We start from the raw sequence: 18,957 nt of genomic DNA, 5'->3' as shown, positions 1-18,957 counted from the left end.
CCTCGCTGAAGCTCAGACAATAACACACCCCACCACTGCTGTCTGATTGAACCTGCTGCTACAAAATGAGTCCAATAACCATTTCAAAGTCTAGAATGGCGCAGTAGGTTCTGGGGCATTTCACACACTGTAGGGTCATGCACATGCACACACACTTCCTTTGGCTTTCCGTGCCTTCTGTCTCATTTGAGCGTTTTCAATTACGCCATTGATATTATCATGATGTATGCTAGCGTCTCATTACTTTTGCTATTTTCCAGAATAATTGCATTACACTTTCATTTAAACAGATTCATTACATCTGCTAGTTTTGACATTTTGGATGCAAGCAAAAATTGCTTTTTTCTCTTTTTTCATGAAGGGACACACTGTACGATTGATTTGACAGCTCTGTTTTAATGCCCGTAGAAAGCAACGCTATTCAAGTTTTATTTATTTATTTATTTATTTTTCTTAAAATTTAGTAGTCGCCAATTATTTTTTTTCTCCCAATTTAGAATATCTAATTATTTTTAGGCTCAGCTCACCGCTACCACCCCTGCGCTGACTCGGGGGGGGCGAAGACGAACACATGCTGTCCTCCGAAGCGTGTGCCGTCAGCCGACCGCTTCTTTTCACACTGCGGACTCACCATGCAGCCACCTCAGAGTTACAACGTCGGAGGACAACGCAGCTCTGGGCAGCTTACAGGCAAGCCCGCAGGCGCCCGGCCAGACTACAGGGGTCGCTGGTGCGCGGTGAGCCGAGGACACCCTGGCCGACCTAACCCTCCCTCCCCTCGGGTGGCTATTCCAGTTTTACTTAACTTTTTATATCAATAAAAAGTATATGTTCTGAAAAAATCTAAACGATGCTGACATAAGCTGGCAATTGTCAACAACGATGGAAATGGAAAGCTTCCTAAAATATCAATGCAAGAGGACATGCAGCTACAGCCCCGTGGGACAGAACTGACATCATGGTGACATCGCTACCCACATAACACGTTAAAGCATGCGGATATTTATAAAGAGACCTACAGTATTAAAAAAACCAACACCTAGGAAATGCATTATTATTATTCAGTGCCAGACGATTCATTTAAAGCAGTTGATTCATAAAAACAGGGGGTATTTTTGTCAAAAGAATATTAGAAATCAAAAATAGGGAAGATGTCTTTCAGTGTGGTTATAAATGATAGGTCTACAAGCATGTGACTTAAAATCAAGGGCTAAATCAATCTATCTATCTATCTAAAATAGGTCAAGAATATATTCTTGACATCCTCATTCACCGTACACGATACTCCATAAACTTCCATCCAGGTGCTTCAAACATGACGTACAGAACTTTGATTACAGCTGCTCGGCCCCATTGGGACCGGGCCACAGTTTCCACACTCTGCATGTCAGCATGTCTGTATGTGATTAGGAAGCAGTCAGATAAAGCAAACACCAGCACTACAGAGGCTGCAGGGACCAGGGGCATGTGGCTTAAACCCCAGTCCTGTCAGTAAAAAGGGTCTCATTTATAATGTATGTGAGGGGTTGGGTAGAGCTGGTTCAGATCGATACTCACTCTGCAGTTAACAAGGACAGAGATTAACATTGGAACAGGACCCTACAACCTCTCTCCCCTCTCGTTAGTGTCCCCCCCAGTGCTCTTGGAACATTTAGAAAACATTGGTGTCTGCTCTGGCTCCGCTGTACTATCTGTTGAAGAATGCAGTACCTCCTTTCTCTGAGCGATTATTGGATGAACATTTAAATCCAGATTAGCTGCTCGCTGGTAATTGCGTTCCGCTGCATTTCCATCGGCTGCTGGGACTGGCTAGAAAGGGTTTGAAATCAAGCTTGTTCACTTCCATCGGCAGCAGATCAGAGATCAAATCCATTCCTCTCTCTGTCTGTGTATGTCTGTCTGTCTATCTGTGTATGTCTGTCCCTCTGTCTGTCTGCCAGTCTGTCTCTGTCTGTCTGTCTGTCTGTCTGTCTGTCTGTCTGTCTGTCTGCCTGCCTGCCTGTCTGTGTATGTCTGTCCCTCTGTCTGTCTGTGTATGTCTGTCCCTCTGTCTGTCTGTCCCTCTGTCTGTCTGCCTGCCTGTCTGTGTATGTCTGTCTGTCTGTCTGTGTATGTCTGTCCCCTGTCTGTCTGTCTGTCTGTCTGACTGCCTGCCCCAGTTAGGACTGCAGGGCTGGCAGAACTCAATCTCTCCAATTTGCACTGATAGCGGGAGCTGCTTCATGTGCATCCAACAGGGAAGGACAGGAGAGGCAGGTTTTAAATCTGGGACTGCAGAAAAAATAATATGTTGGCAGAACATGAGAGCTGTGAATAAATGGTGCTGTCAGGGTATTACTGGAGTTGGTGATTTTATATATTAAATGATATGAAACCGTAATTCACATACAGGTGATCTTTGACTTGTGTGCAATCTCTGCTTGCATATTGGATTGTAGATTGCAGATGGAATTGGCTGCAGCACCAGCTTGATACTGGGAACGTGATGAGATTGAGTTTTACAGGCTAGTCTCAATAGAGACAGACTGTCCCAGGTCTGTTTAGGAAAGAATGAAGTAAACAGGAACCTAGTAATCTTACTGTATAAAACTGAACATGATTTAGGTACACTGAAACTTTAAGTACCAGTGTTACTGACATTGCCTAAATAAAAACGGGCTATGCTTTTAAATCACAATGAATTTAGAATCTCATGATTGTACTGTAAAAAAATGTATTAAACAGCTGAGTATACCTACATTTCATTTTTATATTAAACAGTAAATTGTGAGAACAGGCCACAGCATAAGGAATTAAATCATGATGCGGTTTATGGACGTTTCAGGAAGGGTTTCCTTGCTGTGCTTGCATTTAAATAGAAAACCATTTCATTCAATTTAGAACTGGGTCCCAGATAGCATCAGATTCCAAAGCACAGCTCATTTATAGCTGCCGAATCCTTACTGAGCTGTTGCGATCATTAAACCACTGGCCTTTTTAATGCTCTACTGTAATGCAAACGTTTTGATCCTTGCATTTAACTCAAATGAGCAGTGTGGTGTCAAAAGCAGGAAACTTGGCAGATGTACCTGCCCTGCTTAATTTGACATCAGGGGTCTGCTGGGCTCCATGCAGCTCCTTTGCATGTAAACTGGGACCACAAAAAAGCATTCATTAAATGTGACGTACTTTAATGATGATCCAATCAGATGCATGCACCCTGCCGTAGTGTAGTAGAGGACTATTAATAAACGCCTCTCTGTGAAGAGGGGTGTGTCAAGGCCAGAATCGTTCTTGGAGATCTCCTCATTTTAGCTGTGACACCCTTCTTTAAAACAGCTATCATTTGCAATTGGCATGAGCAGTCCCACACATTTAAAACAGCAGGAGGCGTATTCTGCCATGCGGAGTGCTCTAGTGTGCTGCTGTAATCTCCTTTCTACCCAGCTGTGGAGGGCAAAAGCAGCTTGGTATAAAAGACAAGAAGTAGGGTAATCATTTGATTAATAATACCAGGGGGTCCAATGATACCCAGCGATTGATGTATTTACCAGCCGGAGACTTGACATCTCTTCACAGAGCCTTCTGAGTTTCCATGTCTTCATGATGATGAGTATAAGAGCCACAGACAGTAATCGGGACATCAGTTATATTGCTGTTTTAGTTTCGAACGCAGTCCATGATGCATTGCAATGCTCATCATTTCAGATGTTGTTCCATAAAAGGATTATGAAAGTTTGAATCCCCCTTTACAAAATAATCCACACTGTAATCTGCACGGTCGCTCTGCAATTTTCCCCCCATGCTCTCCCCATGGGTGCACTCTGCATTTACCATAGATTACCACAGGGGCCAACTGAACAGGAAGCCTGTAAATTTACAATGCTTCACTGTCATGGGAGATGAGGGACTAACCCTAACTCTTACACAAGAAGATGGTTAGCATGAAAAGTATTCAAGCACAACTTACTATCGACACTTTAAAAGCTCGTTCTGAAACAACAAAATCCAAAATACTCCATCTGTAAGACTCAATTGATTGTCCAGTATATACTGGATGAACTGCAAAAAAGGGGTAAAATATATTTCATTTAATTTTGTCCATAACTAACTGAACTTATCTAACTCTCTGAAAAAAAAAAAAACCTAGACTTCCCTTCAAAAAAGACTTGAATGTAAAAACTAAGAAATTCTAATGATTGAGAACGTTACGGATGAAGAGCTTAGAACAGATTGCACTTGAGATTTATGCGACATGGCTGCACCTCACAGCGCTGAAGAAACAGAGAGAGAGGCTTCCTTAATCTTTAAAGTGCTTTCCGTTATTGTTTATTAAGTCGAACAGAACTGTTCTTTAATTTTGTACAGCCCAACTAACTGTGCCTTTGGTTTAAAGTCAGCCAGACACATGCTTATTTATAGCACTGCAGAGCTGCTGTTAAATCATCACATAGCCTTGTGCTCTTAGTCGCTCTGTCACCTTCAATCAACCATACCTGACTCCCTAGATTATAGAGACAGAACCGTTGACACAGAGCACAGAGACATGGGATCAGAGACACATTCATTACAGCTTTCATCTGACATATACACTCCCGTCTCCTCAGTGAAACACATTCTCTTTTAATTACTAGCATCAACGCTATCAAATTAACGCTTGCTTTACAGCCCTAGATTCCCCATAACTTGAAACACATAAATTAGAATGAAAGAAATCAAGCTGAAGCTGGAGGACTAGAAGACGCTTCAGCCAGTGCCTTCCTCGGTTCAGCAGTGATGAAGGGGACTAGCTGAAATGTGTGTCTGCCTCAATCAATACAGCATTGCACTGGGTTGTTAAAGAGCCTGGCTGCTGGATTGCAAACAGTCAGGGATTTGAAAAGGAAGGAGTGCTGCCAAACCAGACAATAATGATCACCGTGCAACAGCGAAACAAACTCATGCACCAATAGAGGAATAAAACAGGTCAAGCGACTGGATTTTATTTCCTGATTGAATCCAGTCCTTCGCCTCTGGGCTGATGCAGAGTGGCAGGAATGAACCAATTCCAACTAATAAAACAGAGATCAGAGAAAGGTATACCATTAATATTATGGTCAAGAGTTTCAAAATCAGCAGTGATATCCAGAATGATCCCACTGTGATTACTGACAGGTATGTCATTGGTGACCCCCAGGAAAGCAGCGGCAGCACTGTGAGCTGGGCTAATGCAGAAGCATTTACCACCGTGCATAGCATAACCAGCTTTCCCATGGTTATACTATGCATTTATCATAGTTAACACTGGTTTGCCATGCTGTTTAATATGCTTTACCATACCTCTTTGTGCTTTACAGTGCTTGCCTATGCTTTACCATGCCTTCACTGTGCTTTATCACATGAACAGAACAGAAACTCCCCAGTAATGAACAGAAACTCCCCAGTGATGTTGTTGAAGCTGATACCCTGGGATCCTTCAAGAAGCTGCTTGATGAGATTCTGGGATCAATAAGCTACTAACAACCAAACGAGCAAGATGGGCTGAATGGCCTCCTCTCGTTTGTAAACTTTCTTATGTTCTTATGTTCTTATGTTGCTATGCTTTTACTATGGGGAAACTCTACCACCCTTTTGTTTTTCTCCTGGTGGGTTCATGTCCAAGTGTGTTCGTTTTGCATTGAAAGTTAATGCTTGTTAAAAGTCAATGCATGTTGTTGCTTGCACAAAGGCACTTTGTTTGAAGGGAAAGAACACATTATGAGATGCTTTAAATAAATAAATAAATAAACACAAGGTTGTTTTATAGTCTAAATAAATAAAGAAATATTGCAGCCTCCAGAAACTCCACGGAGGTTGAGAGACTCTTGGCTGACGGCTCCCAAGGCATCAGTCTGCCTGCCCTGTCTCATCAGGGAAGGATGACATGGATGCAGAAACATGAACATAAGATGACATGAAACTGTCAGTTTGCTGTTCCGTCCTGTTAGACCAGACCAAACATGTAGAGAAGTTCTTCAGACAGAGTAAAGTAGGGCAAAACCACGAAGAGGACATGAAATATCCATGCCCATGAACTCACTGCTGTCCTCTCCAGAGGTAGAAATGTGTTTGGGGGGGGGGGGGTTGTTGCATTCCAGCGGTGATCCCAGCACTCAGGCACATCATAAGCCCCCACACGCTTCAGGCACATCTTCAGTTCAGGAGAAGCATGATGGCCCTGAGGAGGGCACTGCCACGCTCACATACCCACAAGTGCTGGGGTAGCCGAGTGCGGACACGTGCGGGAGAGGAGGCAGATGGTTGTTTTGGTCGCAGGCAGACGAATGGGTGGAGTATCCAAAGCAACAATAGCAAAACCTGGACAGCCGATCACCATGGTTGATCTCGAGACTCTAGAACCTATCTAACCAACACTGCATGCTTTTGACAGGATTGTTTCTTGGACTGTACGCGTGACGGACTTCTGCAGGAGGGCTGGGTAATTGAAAGGAAATTATGATTAGCAGACAATGCCAAGCCGTCTCATCTCCACAGGTTCTCGTGCGGCTGCCATGTCCTAGAGATCACTGCTAGTAAATACCTTGAAGTGCAACATTCACCTACCAGCTGCCCAAACCCTCCAAGGTCGCTGGAGTATATTAATCAAATCCGTTCCGTACAGAGAAGGCTTTGGAAGAAGACCAGCTTATCAACACGTACTTATCAAGTTTCTGCAGTCTCTCTCTCTAGCTGTCCTGACAGTTGCCAGAAAGGCAGACTCTAATCCACACTTTGCCAGCTTATCCCTTACTTTCTGAATAGCCCCCTAGGAACTGCTAATGGTCTCTGTTGCCAGTTTTTACTGTCAGATTTCCACTGAAGGGCCAGCGCTTCAGATAACCTGGGAAAAGATTGTTTCTGAGGCTGGTGCACTTGACTGGACATGTCATTACCCACCCAGTGCAACTGGCCCGCAATCTACAGTCAACAAGGAGATGCAGACGTCAAACTGTGGAAACAATGAGGCTGTAAACGTAAAATGAGTTCTGGTGTAGCAGCAGGACCAGAGGACACACAGTTGGAAATATGGAGACAGGACTGGGACGGAGGGTATGGGATGGGTTTTCTAGCCATGTTGTTGATGCTGTATCCTTGGGGCTCTTTACATTTTTAAATCAATCCTTCATAAACTTTATGTTCTTACAAAACTGGAAGCAAGTCTTTTGTCTCCGTGAAGGGTGATCCCTCCAGGAGAGGGCGGTAGAGGAAGAGGTTTGGGGAAGCTTGCTTTGCCATGAATAAACAGAGGACTCCAACTTGAAGAGCCATCAATCGAGCACTTGGATCACAAACCCTAAAAGTCATCACTGACTGACAGCCTGTTCTCTCCAGCGAGCATGAGGAGTATAAATCTGCAGTAGGCTGACGTCCAGACAAATCATTTGATTATAATTTCCAAAACTGCACTGCCACCGCCAGCTCCCTGTCACACAGAAGCCAGTCCCAAGTGCTCCACACTGCCCACCTCCGTCCTTATGGGTTTCATCTATTTCAATCTGATGCGCACGCCTTGATGTAAAACCCTGACGCATGGCTTCTGTTCCCTGTCGCTAAGCTACATTCACTTTGGAGAAAGCAATTCTTTATAATAAGACACACCTTATTGTTATGACATACAGCATCTTTTGAGTTACATTATGCTGAGGGTGGATCAGTTCCGAGTTCCAAATTCTTTTCATTAGTCTTCCAGCATAGAATTCCATCCAGCCTTTTCCCATTACTTCTGAAGAAAGATGTCTCGCTTTGTTTTTTGCTGTGTAGACAGCGGCAGATTGATTCCATGACCTTCAGTAATGTCATTTAAATAAACAAGCTGTGCCCGTAGACCCCCCTCCCTTTCTGAATACTCCTCCATTCCATTATTCTGACAATTTTGTCACAAATCACCACTCCACGTCTCCAATCCATTCCAATACCACTTCATCGATTTGGCTCCTCGCAAGTCTGCGCACACGCGTTAATAGCAAGTCAAACCAGGCCTCTTTTTAATTTTTGTTTGATGATAGGATAGTCTTGGGATTTAGATTTCAATTATTCGATAGTTTAACAGTGTTAATATGCAACGCTCCCACCCCCCTCCTGAATCCTCTGTTTATTAGGATGATCACATGACCTAATTAAGATACAAAAATGTTTGATTGGCTGTTGTTGGATTATTAAAAGGCTGACAATTCTTTATTGATGGGCATTGGTATTCAGTGTTGAAGATACAATCATTCTGTTTGTACAGTAATAAAACCATGGCTTGAATTTACTATATTTAAAAAGGGAGATAAATGTGACCCTGGAACTACAGACCTATAAGGAACAAAATGGAGGAATATTTAACAACATTATAGGAGACAGCCATAGATTTCTTACAGCAGGTGACTACTAGAGTGGACAAGGATAGTGCGTATGACATCATCTACTTAGATTTTCAAAAGGCATTTGACAAAGTACTGCACGAAAGGCTATATCTAAAGATTAAATCAGTAGGAATAAATGGCAAAGTAGCAGCATGGACCCATAACTGGTTACACGATAGAAAGCAAAGAGTTCCAACTAGAGGCCAGGCATCAAACTGGAGTAATGTAAGAAGTGGGGTACCACAATTATAAATGACCTGGACCAAGACATAATCACTAAACTATGCACATTTGCAGACGACACAAAACTGGGAGGGGTAGCCAACTCCCAATCAGCAACTTCAATAATACAAAGAGATTTAGACCAGATTCAAGCTTGGGCTGACACATGGCAGATGGAATTTAATGTGAATAAAGTCTTGCACATAGGGAACAAAACCATTAGAGGCAAGTACAGCATGAACAGTAATGAACAATAAAAATGAACAATACTGTATAACCCTCTCTGTGACCACAATAAGACCTTTAGCTAGCTGTCTGGAGGAAGGGCAGGTCTGCTTAGCTACGCATTTCCAGAGGTTTCATTTCCCCTACTAACCTGGTGTGGGTTTTTTTGGTTTTTCCTCTCCTGAGTGCTAACGGATCACGCTGGCACCAAAGCGGGCACGCATAGGTGGTGCCGAATGGCCTTTTCTCATTCTTGAATTTTTTTTTTTTTATTTAGTAATCGGCAATTGATTTTACCTTGTTTTTCTCCCAATTTGAAATATCCAATTGTATTTTAGGCTCAGCTCACCGCTGCCACACCTGCGCTGACTCGGGTGCACTCTGAAGCGTGTGCCGTCAGCCGACCGCTTCTTTTCACTCTGCAGGCCCGCCATGCAGCCAACCCAGAACTACAGCGTCGGAGGACAACGCAGCTCTGAGCAGCTTACAGGCAAGCCCGCAGGCGCCCGGCCAGACTACAGGGGTCGCTGGTGCGCAGTGAGCCAAGGACTTGATTCACAGACATCTTCATTCTGCAGAAACAATGTTCTAGGTATCGCTGCAGTACTGTACATCAGTGCTGTAAATAGATTCTTATCTTAGAACTGATAAATTGAGTTTGTCAGATTAATACTAACAGAGAACTGTGCTGAACTACATTACTGTGCTATCATCTTCACAGAACAATGCATCTGTCATGAACCTCGACGCCAAATATGCCTCAACCCAGAGGAGTTTAGCAGCATGCTCAAGACTGCAGGTCACAAGTTACAATGAGTGTCTTGAATTAGTGTGTATTTACAAAGTAGTTACTGAGTAAATACATGTGTACTTACACATAATTACAATGTTATTATGCATAGTTACAATGCACTTAATGTGGAAATCGTTTTGCATGATATAAGCCTAACCCTAAACTCCCTAACCCTTACCCCAACTCTTTTTGATACCATTGTGTACATACATATCATACATATTAAGTACATTTACACGTTAAGTACATTGTAATTATACACAGGGGGGGGGGGGATATGCAATCACCAGATATCATCATCAGACTGACCCCCCCCCCCGTTACCTGATGATGTCAGCTTATTAGCTTGAGCACTGATAATCTTTACAAAGACATATAGATTAAACGTATCTATGCCACACATTTCTAGAATTAATAGAGAATTAATGCATAACTTTTTCATGCTTTCATGCTGTAAAGCTTGGTCCTATACAGTTCAAGGTCATTAGCAATTTGGTTCAAGCACCACTAGCAATGATCTAATCGCTAGCAGCCAATCTATACAAAATGCAACATAATAAATAAAATGTAAACACAAAAATGAACAGCTCCCGAATGTTTTTTTTTTTTTTAATCACCGTCAGCATGCTGACACAGAATGAATGAACATAATTACTTTTTCAGGGATTCAATTTGGCATCACAACAACTTGATCTTTTCAGCTGTCAGCTCCCTGATGACAGGGAAAGGCAAAGAGGAAAAGAGCGCCGTACCCACGGGGGCAACTACCGGAGCGTGACGGCATCGGAACGGACTGCGGGATCCGGAGTCACAAAGAGACAGCGACCCCGTTCTGAAACACGATTCGCTGATCAGCCCTCCCAGCAGGAATGGTACTTTCACTAATTGCATCCCACTGCTTGAAATGCTGTAGCCCGTGCCATTGTTAGCGCTGCGAGCAAAACTAATACCACTCTGATTTGTCAACAGCCGCAACAGGGATGACACACCACGTGGAAGCAGAGACTGTGAGGCAAGTAAACAGGCTGAGAGAATAAAGGAAGGACTTTAAGAGGTCCCGGCCGCGTTTAGCAGCAAGCATGAGCGCGAATGCATACTGCAGTCAGACTGTTGGCAATGAAACTTGCTGAGGAAATCTTTCTGTAGAAATGCGCTTAATGAAATTGTATTAAGCGTGAATTAAACTTTGATTTGGACAATGATCTATGCAGTAGCATAAGCCATTGAGTGTATCCCAATCTGAAGGGTGTTAAGTATGCCAAGCTTGTGTTTTTACTATGCTCTTTCACGAAGCCGCTAGAGAAATCCTTCCTAAAATAGCTTGTCTGTTTATCTGGAGTGGTGACAGTGTTGGTTGTAGAGTTTGTTATTCGCATTAGGAGCACAGTATCGAGGGACTGCGCATCGCTCTCCAGCAAGACACTGTGAACATATCCTTCCTTCGGGAATGCGAGTAAAACCATTTTAATTCATCACATTTTTTTTTTCCCCCAAAAGCATGCTTCCTGTTTTCAGTTTATATTCCATTGTGATACTGACTTACTGGGGACCAGATCACACGCAGGGCGATCCCACCCCAACTGCCTGGCTCTGTATTCATTTATCATTGTTTTCCTGCTTCCATTGATGTTTATCAGCGTGTATTGACACAAGCCAATGGAATGGACCTTACCTTCTCCCATACCCTGTCCTTGTTCAAAACTATGACAACTAGCTTGGGGTTTGCTTGATATCCGTCTTCTGTGAAGGACAAGTCTCTCCCATTCCAGGTCACATTCATCATAAATCTGAAAGACAAACATTCAGTGAAAGAATTAATGAGCCACCCAGCAACTAATGAGCTACCTAATTCAGTCATCGTATTAACACAGATGAAATATGTGCAGTGAACCTTCTTACTCACAGAGGATGCCTGAGTCTGCATTTCTCTGATAGAAAGCCCGAGGCATTGCATGAGAGGCACAATTATTTGGACTAGAAACTAAACACTAATAGAAAATGTATCAAGTCTTACCTTGAGTGCAACGCTGCTCTGGCAAATTCTAGAATACGAAAGGATCGACCTTCAATAGTAAAATTAATAAAAGTGAACAGAAGGGGAACTGTTCAGCTGGTCCCTTGATTTCCTGGTTGCTGGAATCACGTGAGGATCACATAATCACCTGACTCGTGGGAGACACAGCGATTGGAATGGAGATGACAGCCAGCTGGGAGACTTTTTGAGACCTATTATAAATTATAGCTTTCATAAGAAGTTGATAAAAAAAAAGTATTGTTGAATCATTAGTCTAACTAGAGTTACAGTCTTAGCAGGTTTTTTTTAGTAGTTAGAAATACAACTTCACTCAGCTTGAGCTTGAACCTATTCAGCCACGGAAAGGACTCCTGAAAGCTGGACTTACAGGTTCAGAGGGACAGGAATTAGACCTGCATGTTCAAAAGCAGATCCTGTGTTGTCTTTTTCTGAGGAACAGTTGATCAGCATGATACATGAGATGGAGAGCATGCATACAACATGCTATTGAGCAGGTGAGAAATACTTGGAAACTGTAGCACATGCTGCATACAGCACCCATTTAAGTGACTTCTGGAGGCAGTGAAATGGAGAGCAGGAGATGCAGAGAGGGAATGGTTACACTGGGTTAACTCATGCGTAACCATGAACGCTGAAATAGGAAGATCCAAGCTGTATCAGTCCCTGGCATCTCACCCATCCATTAACCTGAGAAGCATCCACGTCCATTAACATGCTTTCTGCACCCCCCGTGTCTCAGTGCTCAGACACCCACTTTCAACACTGTGGGTTATCCTGATATAAGATATCAGACAGATATGAAGTGATGCACCAATAAAAAGCAAGCCTGTTTCAGCAGCACAGGCTCATAAACAACGGTCATTGTTCAAACTATTCCTGTACTGCTATTGATGTTATAGCAGCAAATCGATGCCTCATACATCCAGGGCATTATGGTTTAGATCTGGCTGATTTAAACAATAATGAATCTTGATTGCTTCAATGGGATTTACATTTCTGCATTGATTTGAGCTGGGCAGGGGTGTCATTACGACATAACTCAAAAGATGGCAGCCGTTGGTTGCTTCCTTGCTTCAAATTCCCCAATCTGTTCAATTTCTGCTGTCATTTTATTCATAAAATACCTCCAGTTTTTCCTCATTATCATTTTTTTTTTTGTTAGAATTGCATTAAGTCCCTGCATTAAGTCTGCTTGCATTATCCATTATAGATTGTTGAACTGTTCTTATCAAACTGCCTTTTAGCAGTGCACTCGCTGGTATTTTTTGCTGGATATGTGCCTGCTCCTTCTCAAATGCATGTAAATTCATGAGGCTGAATTCTAAGCAAACACTTTAAATGAGTTTCACAAACATACACATTGCTCACCCATATCAAAGCGTGCCACGCTGAACCTGCACAGTAATTTTGCAGGCTTTGCAATGCTTTCCCCCTGACTTATACAGAACATTTCCCATGGCTTATCATCATTTAGCATGCTTTTTACCATACTTTGATATGACTGGCCATACTTTATATGGTAACCTTTTAAAAGGGGTTAACAAACTGCTAAACAGTACATTTATGGGATGTGCTGCATGCTTTTTATAAATCACTGTATTCCTCATTTCAGACCCAATTTTAAACCAGGTACTGAATAGCATTTAGTATTTCATATGATCCGGATACACAGCGGCTGGGAAGCACACAGTAAATGCTGGAGCAAAGTGCTTTGCAACGGGACTCTTGTCTCAATCCCTGCAAGATGTGAGCTTCATTAAAGATCATTTCTATGTCCTGGAGGTTGACCTTGTCTCTTGTTTCAATAGCCAGACATGCTTTCACACTTGCTTCTGTTCACACTGCTTGTGTGTCACTCGATAGCTGGTGGGATCGGTGCTTTGTGAATAAAAGAACACCCACGGATCTGAAGAAAACAGACACACTCGCTACGAAGAAAGGCAAACATAAAAGCCTTGTGATTTCCCGCAGGTGAGTGAATGAAAACACAATGCAGTACACATGCTTTGAGTTGCAAAGAAATAAAAAACTCACCGGGTACAGGCAATGTCATTATTATTATTATTATTATTATTATTATTATTATTATTATTATTATTATTTTATTTGTATCTCCCCAGGTGTGCGATGCATCTTCTCAAAAGCATGATTAGTAACTCTGTTCACTAAATGCATTTTTCAGCAGCCCTGTGTGTGGATTAACCCTCTGTGCTGAACCAAACAGTGGAACAGAATTTACCACGTAAACCTAGTTTTTTTTTCCCGGAATTGTTACCAGATATTTAACTTGCATGGTGCAGTTCCACATGTGAAATCATATGCAAGTCCAGAGACATTGTAATTAAGGCTGCTGGTAATGTTACAGGGAATACTGTACATCTTTATCACGTCCACACTACAATGTATCTACTCAGGAAGGTGAACCTAATCCATCATCTATAGCTAGGGTTCCAATATAAATATCTTTATCACGTCCACACTACAATGTATCTACTCAGGAAGGTGAACCTAATCCATCATCTACAGCTAGGGTTTCAATGTAAATATCTTTATCACGTCCACACTACAATGTATCTACTCAGGAAGGTGGACCTAATCCATACAGCTAGGGTTTCAATGTAAATATCTTTATCATGTCCACACTACAATGTATCTACTCAGGAAGGTGGACCTAATCCATCATCTACAGCTAGGGTTTCAATGTAAATATCTTAATCACGTCCACACTACAATGTATCTACTCAGGAAGGTGGACCTAATCCATCATCTACAGCTAGGGTTTCAATGTAAATATCTTTATCACGTCCACACTACAATGTATCTACTCAGGAAGGTGGACCTAATCCATCATCTACAGCTAGGGTTTCAATGTAAATATCTTTATCATGTCCACACTACAATGTATCTACTCAGGAAGTAATGTTTACTATAATATCCTGTACACTAGGGTTAATTAACAAGCACAGATATCTGCTTAAGCATGCAGTGTTTTGCAGCGACACTCTCAGTAATCGTGTATTCATAACTATCTTTATGATGTTCTAGAATGTCTGCAGTCCCCGTGTGTTATTTCTGTTCTTTTTTCTTTGACTTTCTCTACACGTCTTGTAAGTCTCAGTGTTACGTAAATCCTGCGCTGCTAATCAGTTCAGCACAGAAGCACAGAGAGGTGCTTGGGGCACATTGTGAATAAACCAGGAATGGGAACGGAGCGCATCTGCAGAGCTCAGATAACAACGACACGGCACCACAGAACCTGCGGACTGTATACAGCGAGCAACACTCCCGGGTTCCATTGCTGACCTGAGCCCATCGAAGTCTGTGGAGTGTCTCTGCCTTTACCATGCTGCTGTTGTTTTTACACTCCAGGTACTGCTGGTGTTGATGTGATTGAGGGTTCGTTAGTGTATTCTGTATAGGTTCTCCGCACCATCTGCACACCCAACACCTGCTTTGTGTTTTAATCCATATCAGCTCTTTCGATTAGACTGCAGACCACAGCTGTACTCAACAGCAGCCCCAGATGATGTTCCACCCATGCTAATGAAGCAGCCCACTAACGCAGGTGAACACTATCAAGTGCAGGACACCTTGACTGTTTGTGTCTGGATAGGATAACTGAGAAAAATGTTTATACGTGGAAGCATTGATTTTAATTTGGTATTTATTTATTTATTTTTAAAAAATAAAGTTTTTTGCACTTTCTGCATATAAAGCCTGTTTATTTATTTTTTCCTCTTTTACAGTTACATTGCACAAGTAAAATTACTTTGGGGGAGAAAAATATGCGACCTCTACAAAATCTTGCGGCTGGTCTTAATTTAAAATGTTTTTATATGGTCGTCGGCTGAAATCATCAAAGGAAGTGTTGATGAAGAGCACTGAAATGTTTCAAAAGACCATGAAAGCAGAAAATTTGATTTTAAAGTACAGTTTCAAGTTGGTTTGAAAATAAACACCCAATTACTGTTTTGTTTGCCGTTTAAAATCAATTGTCGTAATAGATCTCTGTGTGTTTAAATTGTGTGTATGTTTCTCAAAGGCATCTTTACGCTGAAGTAATTATGAACCAATTAATATCTGAAAGGTTTCATTGAGATTGTGGGTCAAGAATGCCTCGCTTTCAAGATTATATTAACTTTTAGTTTAGTTTTTAGGCTGGTTTCACAGACTGCCATTTCTTTCATGTATGCTTTTAGGTGAATATACCCTATCCTTTCTTTTTTATCAATCATCTCTGTGTCCAATTCTGGTCCTGGTTAGAAAAGTCACCTGTGCATGTGTGTGACGCAGGTACTACTAATGAAGAGTAACTTGATGTGACGTGCTGCATTTAATTCACAAAGACGGCTCCCTCTTGAAAATCAAATAACAACAGTATAAAAATAAGAAGCAGCTTACTTGTGCAAGGCGTTGGACGGCAGCTCGCTTTGTTCCAGTGGTCCGTAGCAGCTGGTCTTCGCCTCCGGAATGAAGCTGTATTGATCCAGCATGGCAGCGGCAGCGCTGGTTATAATCCCCAGGCCGTCCCGCACCCTGGCTTCCAGGGGGTAGTCCCAGTCATCGTACGAAACCGAAATCATCCCGGACGGGAACTCGTCGGGAGTGATCTCGGTGTTGCCCGTGCTCAAGCTGGGGACAATCCAGACGGAGCCGTATCCCGTCAAGCCCAAAGAGCGTGCCTCGTCCAGGATGTAACTGGCTTCGTCCTTCGAGCAGTACAGCAGGACCACGTTGGAATGGATCTTCTTCAGCTGGATCTGGGTCTTCGTATCCCCGGCCACGGCATCCAGAGTGATCATGTTCTGTAAATCCCACCCTACGAAGCTGTTGTCCACCGTGGTCTTTATGATGGTGAGGAAATCCTGATACCCCGGGAACTTGCTGGTCACCACAGAGAATGTGTGCCAGTCGTACTCCTTCATGATGTTCAGCATCAGGAGGGCTTCCTGCTGAATGGAAGCCCCGAACTGGAAGAACGTGGACATCTGATCCTGGAAAACAGAGAGAGAAACGAAAGGGATTTCAGCAAAGGAACCCGGCGAGCTGGGTCACAGTGCACTTTAGCTTGTTATGGGATATACAAGCAAGCAGAAAGGACTGGCTGTGCTGTGGCCTTCGTCCACCTAGGAAATGAATGCAAAATGTGCCGTGTCAAGCATGGGTCACACAATCGGAGCAGTCTTTATCTGTCTCAGAGCTGAGAAAGAATACATAGACTAAAAGGCAGACAGACAGACATAGTTCTGATATTAGTATTGTTATTGGTATATAAGACGCTTGGTTCACAGCAGTGCAATGCATTTGCTGGCTTTGTGATGCTTGTATAATTAATCCCATAGTAATGATTTGGCCAGTTTTGCTCATTTTAATGTAATTATTTCCTACTTTATTTTCCTACAACATTTTTTTTTTGTTGTGAGCACTTTATATTATTACCTCATAATGTTAAACAACCCATTGAAGACCGGAGCCATTTAAAGATGACACAAGCAATCCCAGGGTAACACTTTATTTAATTTGATTCTATTTTATTTTTTCATTTCATGTAAGATTATACCGGGTGGAACTTCATCAAATATCCTGCAAAACGTCTGCTAAGTCTTTTCTGGGTTAGTAATAACCTACAGACTGCACATGCTGTAACAGCTATTTAATGGTTTCATGCATATTAAAATGATGGATTTCGATTTGCTGCAAATCATTATTGTTGCCCATTAAGTGTGGGACCCCCTTGAGGAATGCACATCAGAACCACCTTCTATTAGAAATCCCCTCCCGGCAGATCACACGTAAGTGTGGGACCCCCTTGAGGAATGCACATCAGAACCACCTTCTATTAGAAATCCCCTCCCGGCAGATCACACGTAAGTGTGGGACCCCCTTGAGGAATGCACATCAGAACCACCTTCTATTAGAAATCCCCTCCCGGCAGATCACACGTAAGTGTGGGACCCCCTTGAGGAATGCACATCAGAACCACCTTCTATTAGAAATCCCCTCCCGGCAGATCACACGTAAGTGTGGGACCCCCTTGAGGAATGCACATCAGAACCACCTTCTATTAGAAATCCCCTCCCGGCAGATCACACGTAAGTGTGGGACCCCCTTGAGGAATGCACATCAGAACCACCTTCTATTAGAAATCCCCTCCCGGCAGATCACACGTAAGTGTGGGACCCCCTTGAGGAATGCACATCAGAACCACCTTCTATTAGAAATCCCCTCCCGGCAGATCACACGTAAGTGTGGGACCCCCTTGAGGAATGCACATCAGAACCACCTTCTATTAGAAATCCCCTCCCGGCAGATCACACGTAAGTGTGGGACCCCCTTGAGGAATGCACATCAGAACCACCTTCTATTAGAAATCCCCTCCCGGCAGATCACACGTAAGTGTGGGACCCCCTTGAGGAATGCACATCAGAACCACCTTCTATTAGAAATCCCCTCCCGGCAGATCACACGTAAGTGTGGGACCCCCTTGAGGAATGCACATCAGAACCACCTTCTATTAGAAATCCCCTCCCGGCAGATCACACGTAAGTGTGGGACCCCCTTGAGGAATGCACATCAGAACCACCTTCTATTAGAAATCCCCTCCCGGCAGATCACACGTAAGTGTGGGACCCCCTTGAGGAATGCACATCAGAACCACCTTCTATTAGAAATCCCCTCCCGGCAGATCACACGTAAGTGTGGGACCCCCTTGAGGAATGCACATCAGAACCACCTTCTATTAGAAATCCCCTCCCGGCAGATCACACGTAAGTGTGGGACCCCCTTGAGGAATGCACATCAGAACCACCTTCTATTAGAAATCCCCTCCCGGCAGATCACACGTAAGTGTGGGACCCCCTTGAGGAATGCACATCAGAACCACCTTCTATTAGAAATCCCCTCCCGGCAGATCACACGTAAGTGTGGGACCCCCTTGAGGAATGCACATCAGAACCACCTTCTATTAGAAATCCCCTCCCGGCAGATCACACGTAAGTGTGGGACCCCCTTGAGGAATGCACATCAGAACCACCTTCTATTAGAAATCCCCTCCCGGCAGATCACACGTAAGTGTGGGACCCCCTTGAGGAATGCACATCAGAACCACCTTCTATTAGAAATCCCCTCCCGGCAGATCACACGTAAGTGTGGGACCCCCTTGAGGAATGCACATCAGAACCACCTTCTATTAGAAATCCCCTCCCGGCAGATCACACGTAAGTGTGGGACCCCCTTGAGGAATGCACATCAGAACCTTCTTCTATTAGAAATCCCCTCCCGGCAGATCACACGTAAGTGTGGGACCCCCTTGAGGAATGCACATCAGAACCACCTTC

At 43.2% G+C, this 18,957-nt stretch overlaps 1 protein-coding gene across 1 annotated transcript in view; it reads right to left on the bottom strand.

Moving 5' to 3' along the window:
* Positions 1-18,957, bottom strand: part of LOC117418402 (glutamate receptor ionotropic, NMDA 2A) — an 87,016-nt gene that overhangs the window by 27,492 nt on the left and 40,567 nt on the right. Inside the window, exons 4-5 of the mRNA XM_034926067.2 lie at positions 16,022-16,614; positions 11,258-11,372 (exon numbers count right to left, since the gene is read on the bottom strand). Coding sequence (XP_034781958.1) covers positions 11,258-11,372; positions 16,022-16,614 — 708 coding nt within the window. The remainder of the gene's footprint in view (positions 1-11,257; positions 11,373-16,021; positions 16,615-18,957) is intronic.

Source organism: Acipenser ruthenus, chromosome 13, assembly GCF_902713425.1.
Source record: "Acipenser ruthenus chromosome 13, fAciRut3.2 maternal haplotype, whole genome shotgun sequence".
NCBI lineage: Eukaryota > Metazoa > Chordata > Actinopteri > Acipenseriformes > Acipenseridae > Acipenser > Acipenser ruthenus.
This window is presented reverse-complemented; position numbering and strand designations above follow the sequence as displayed.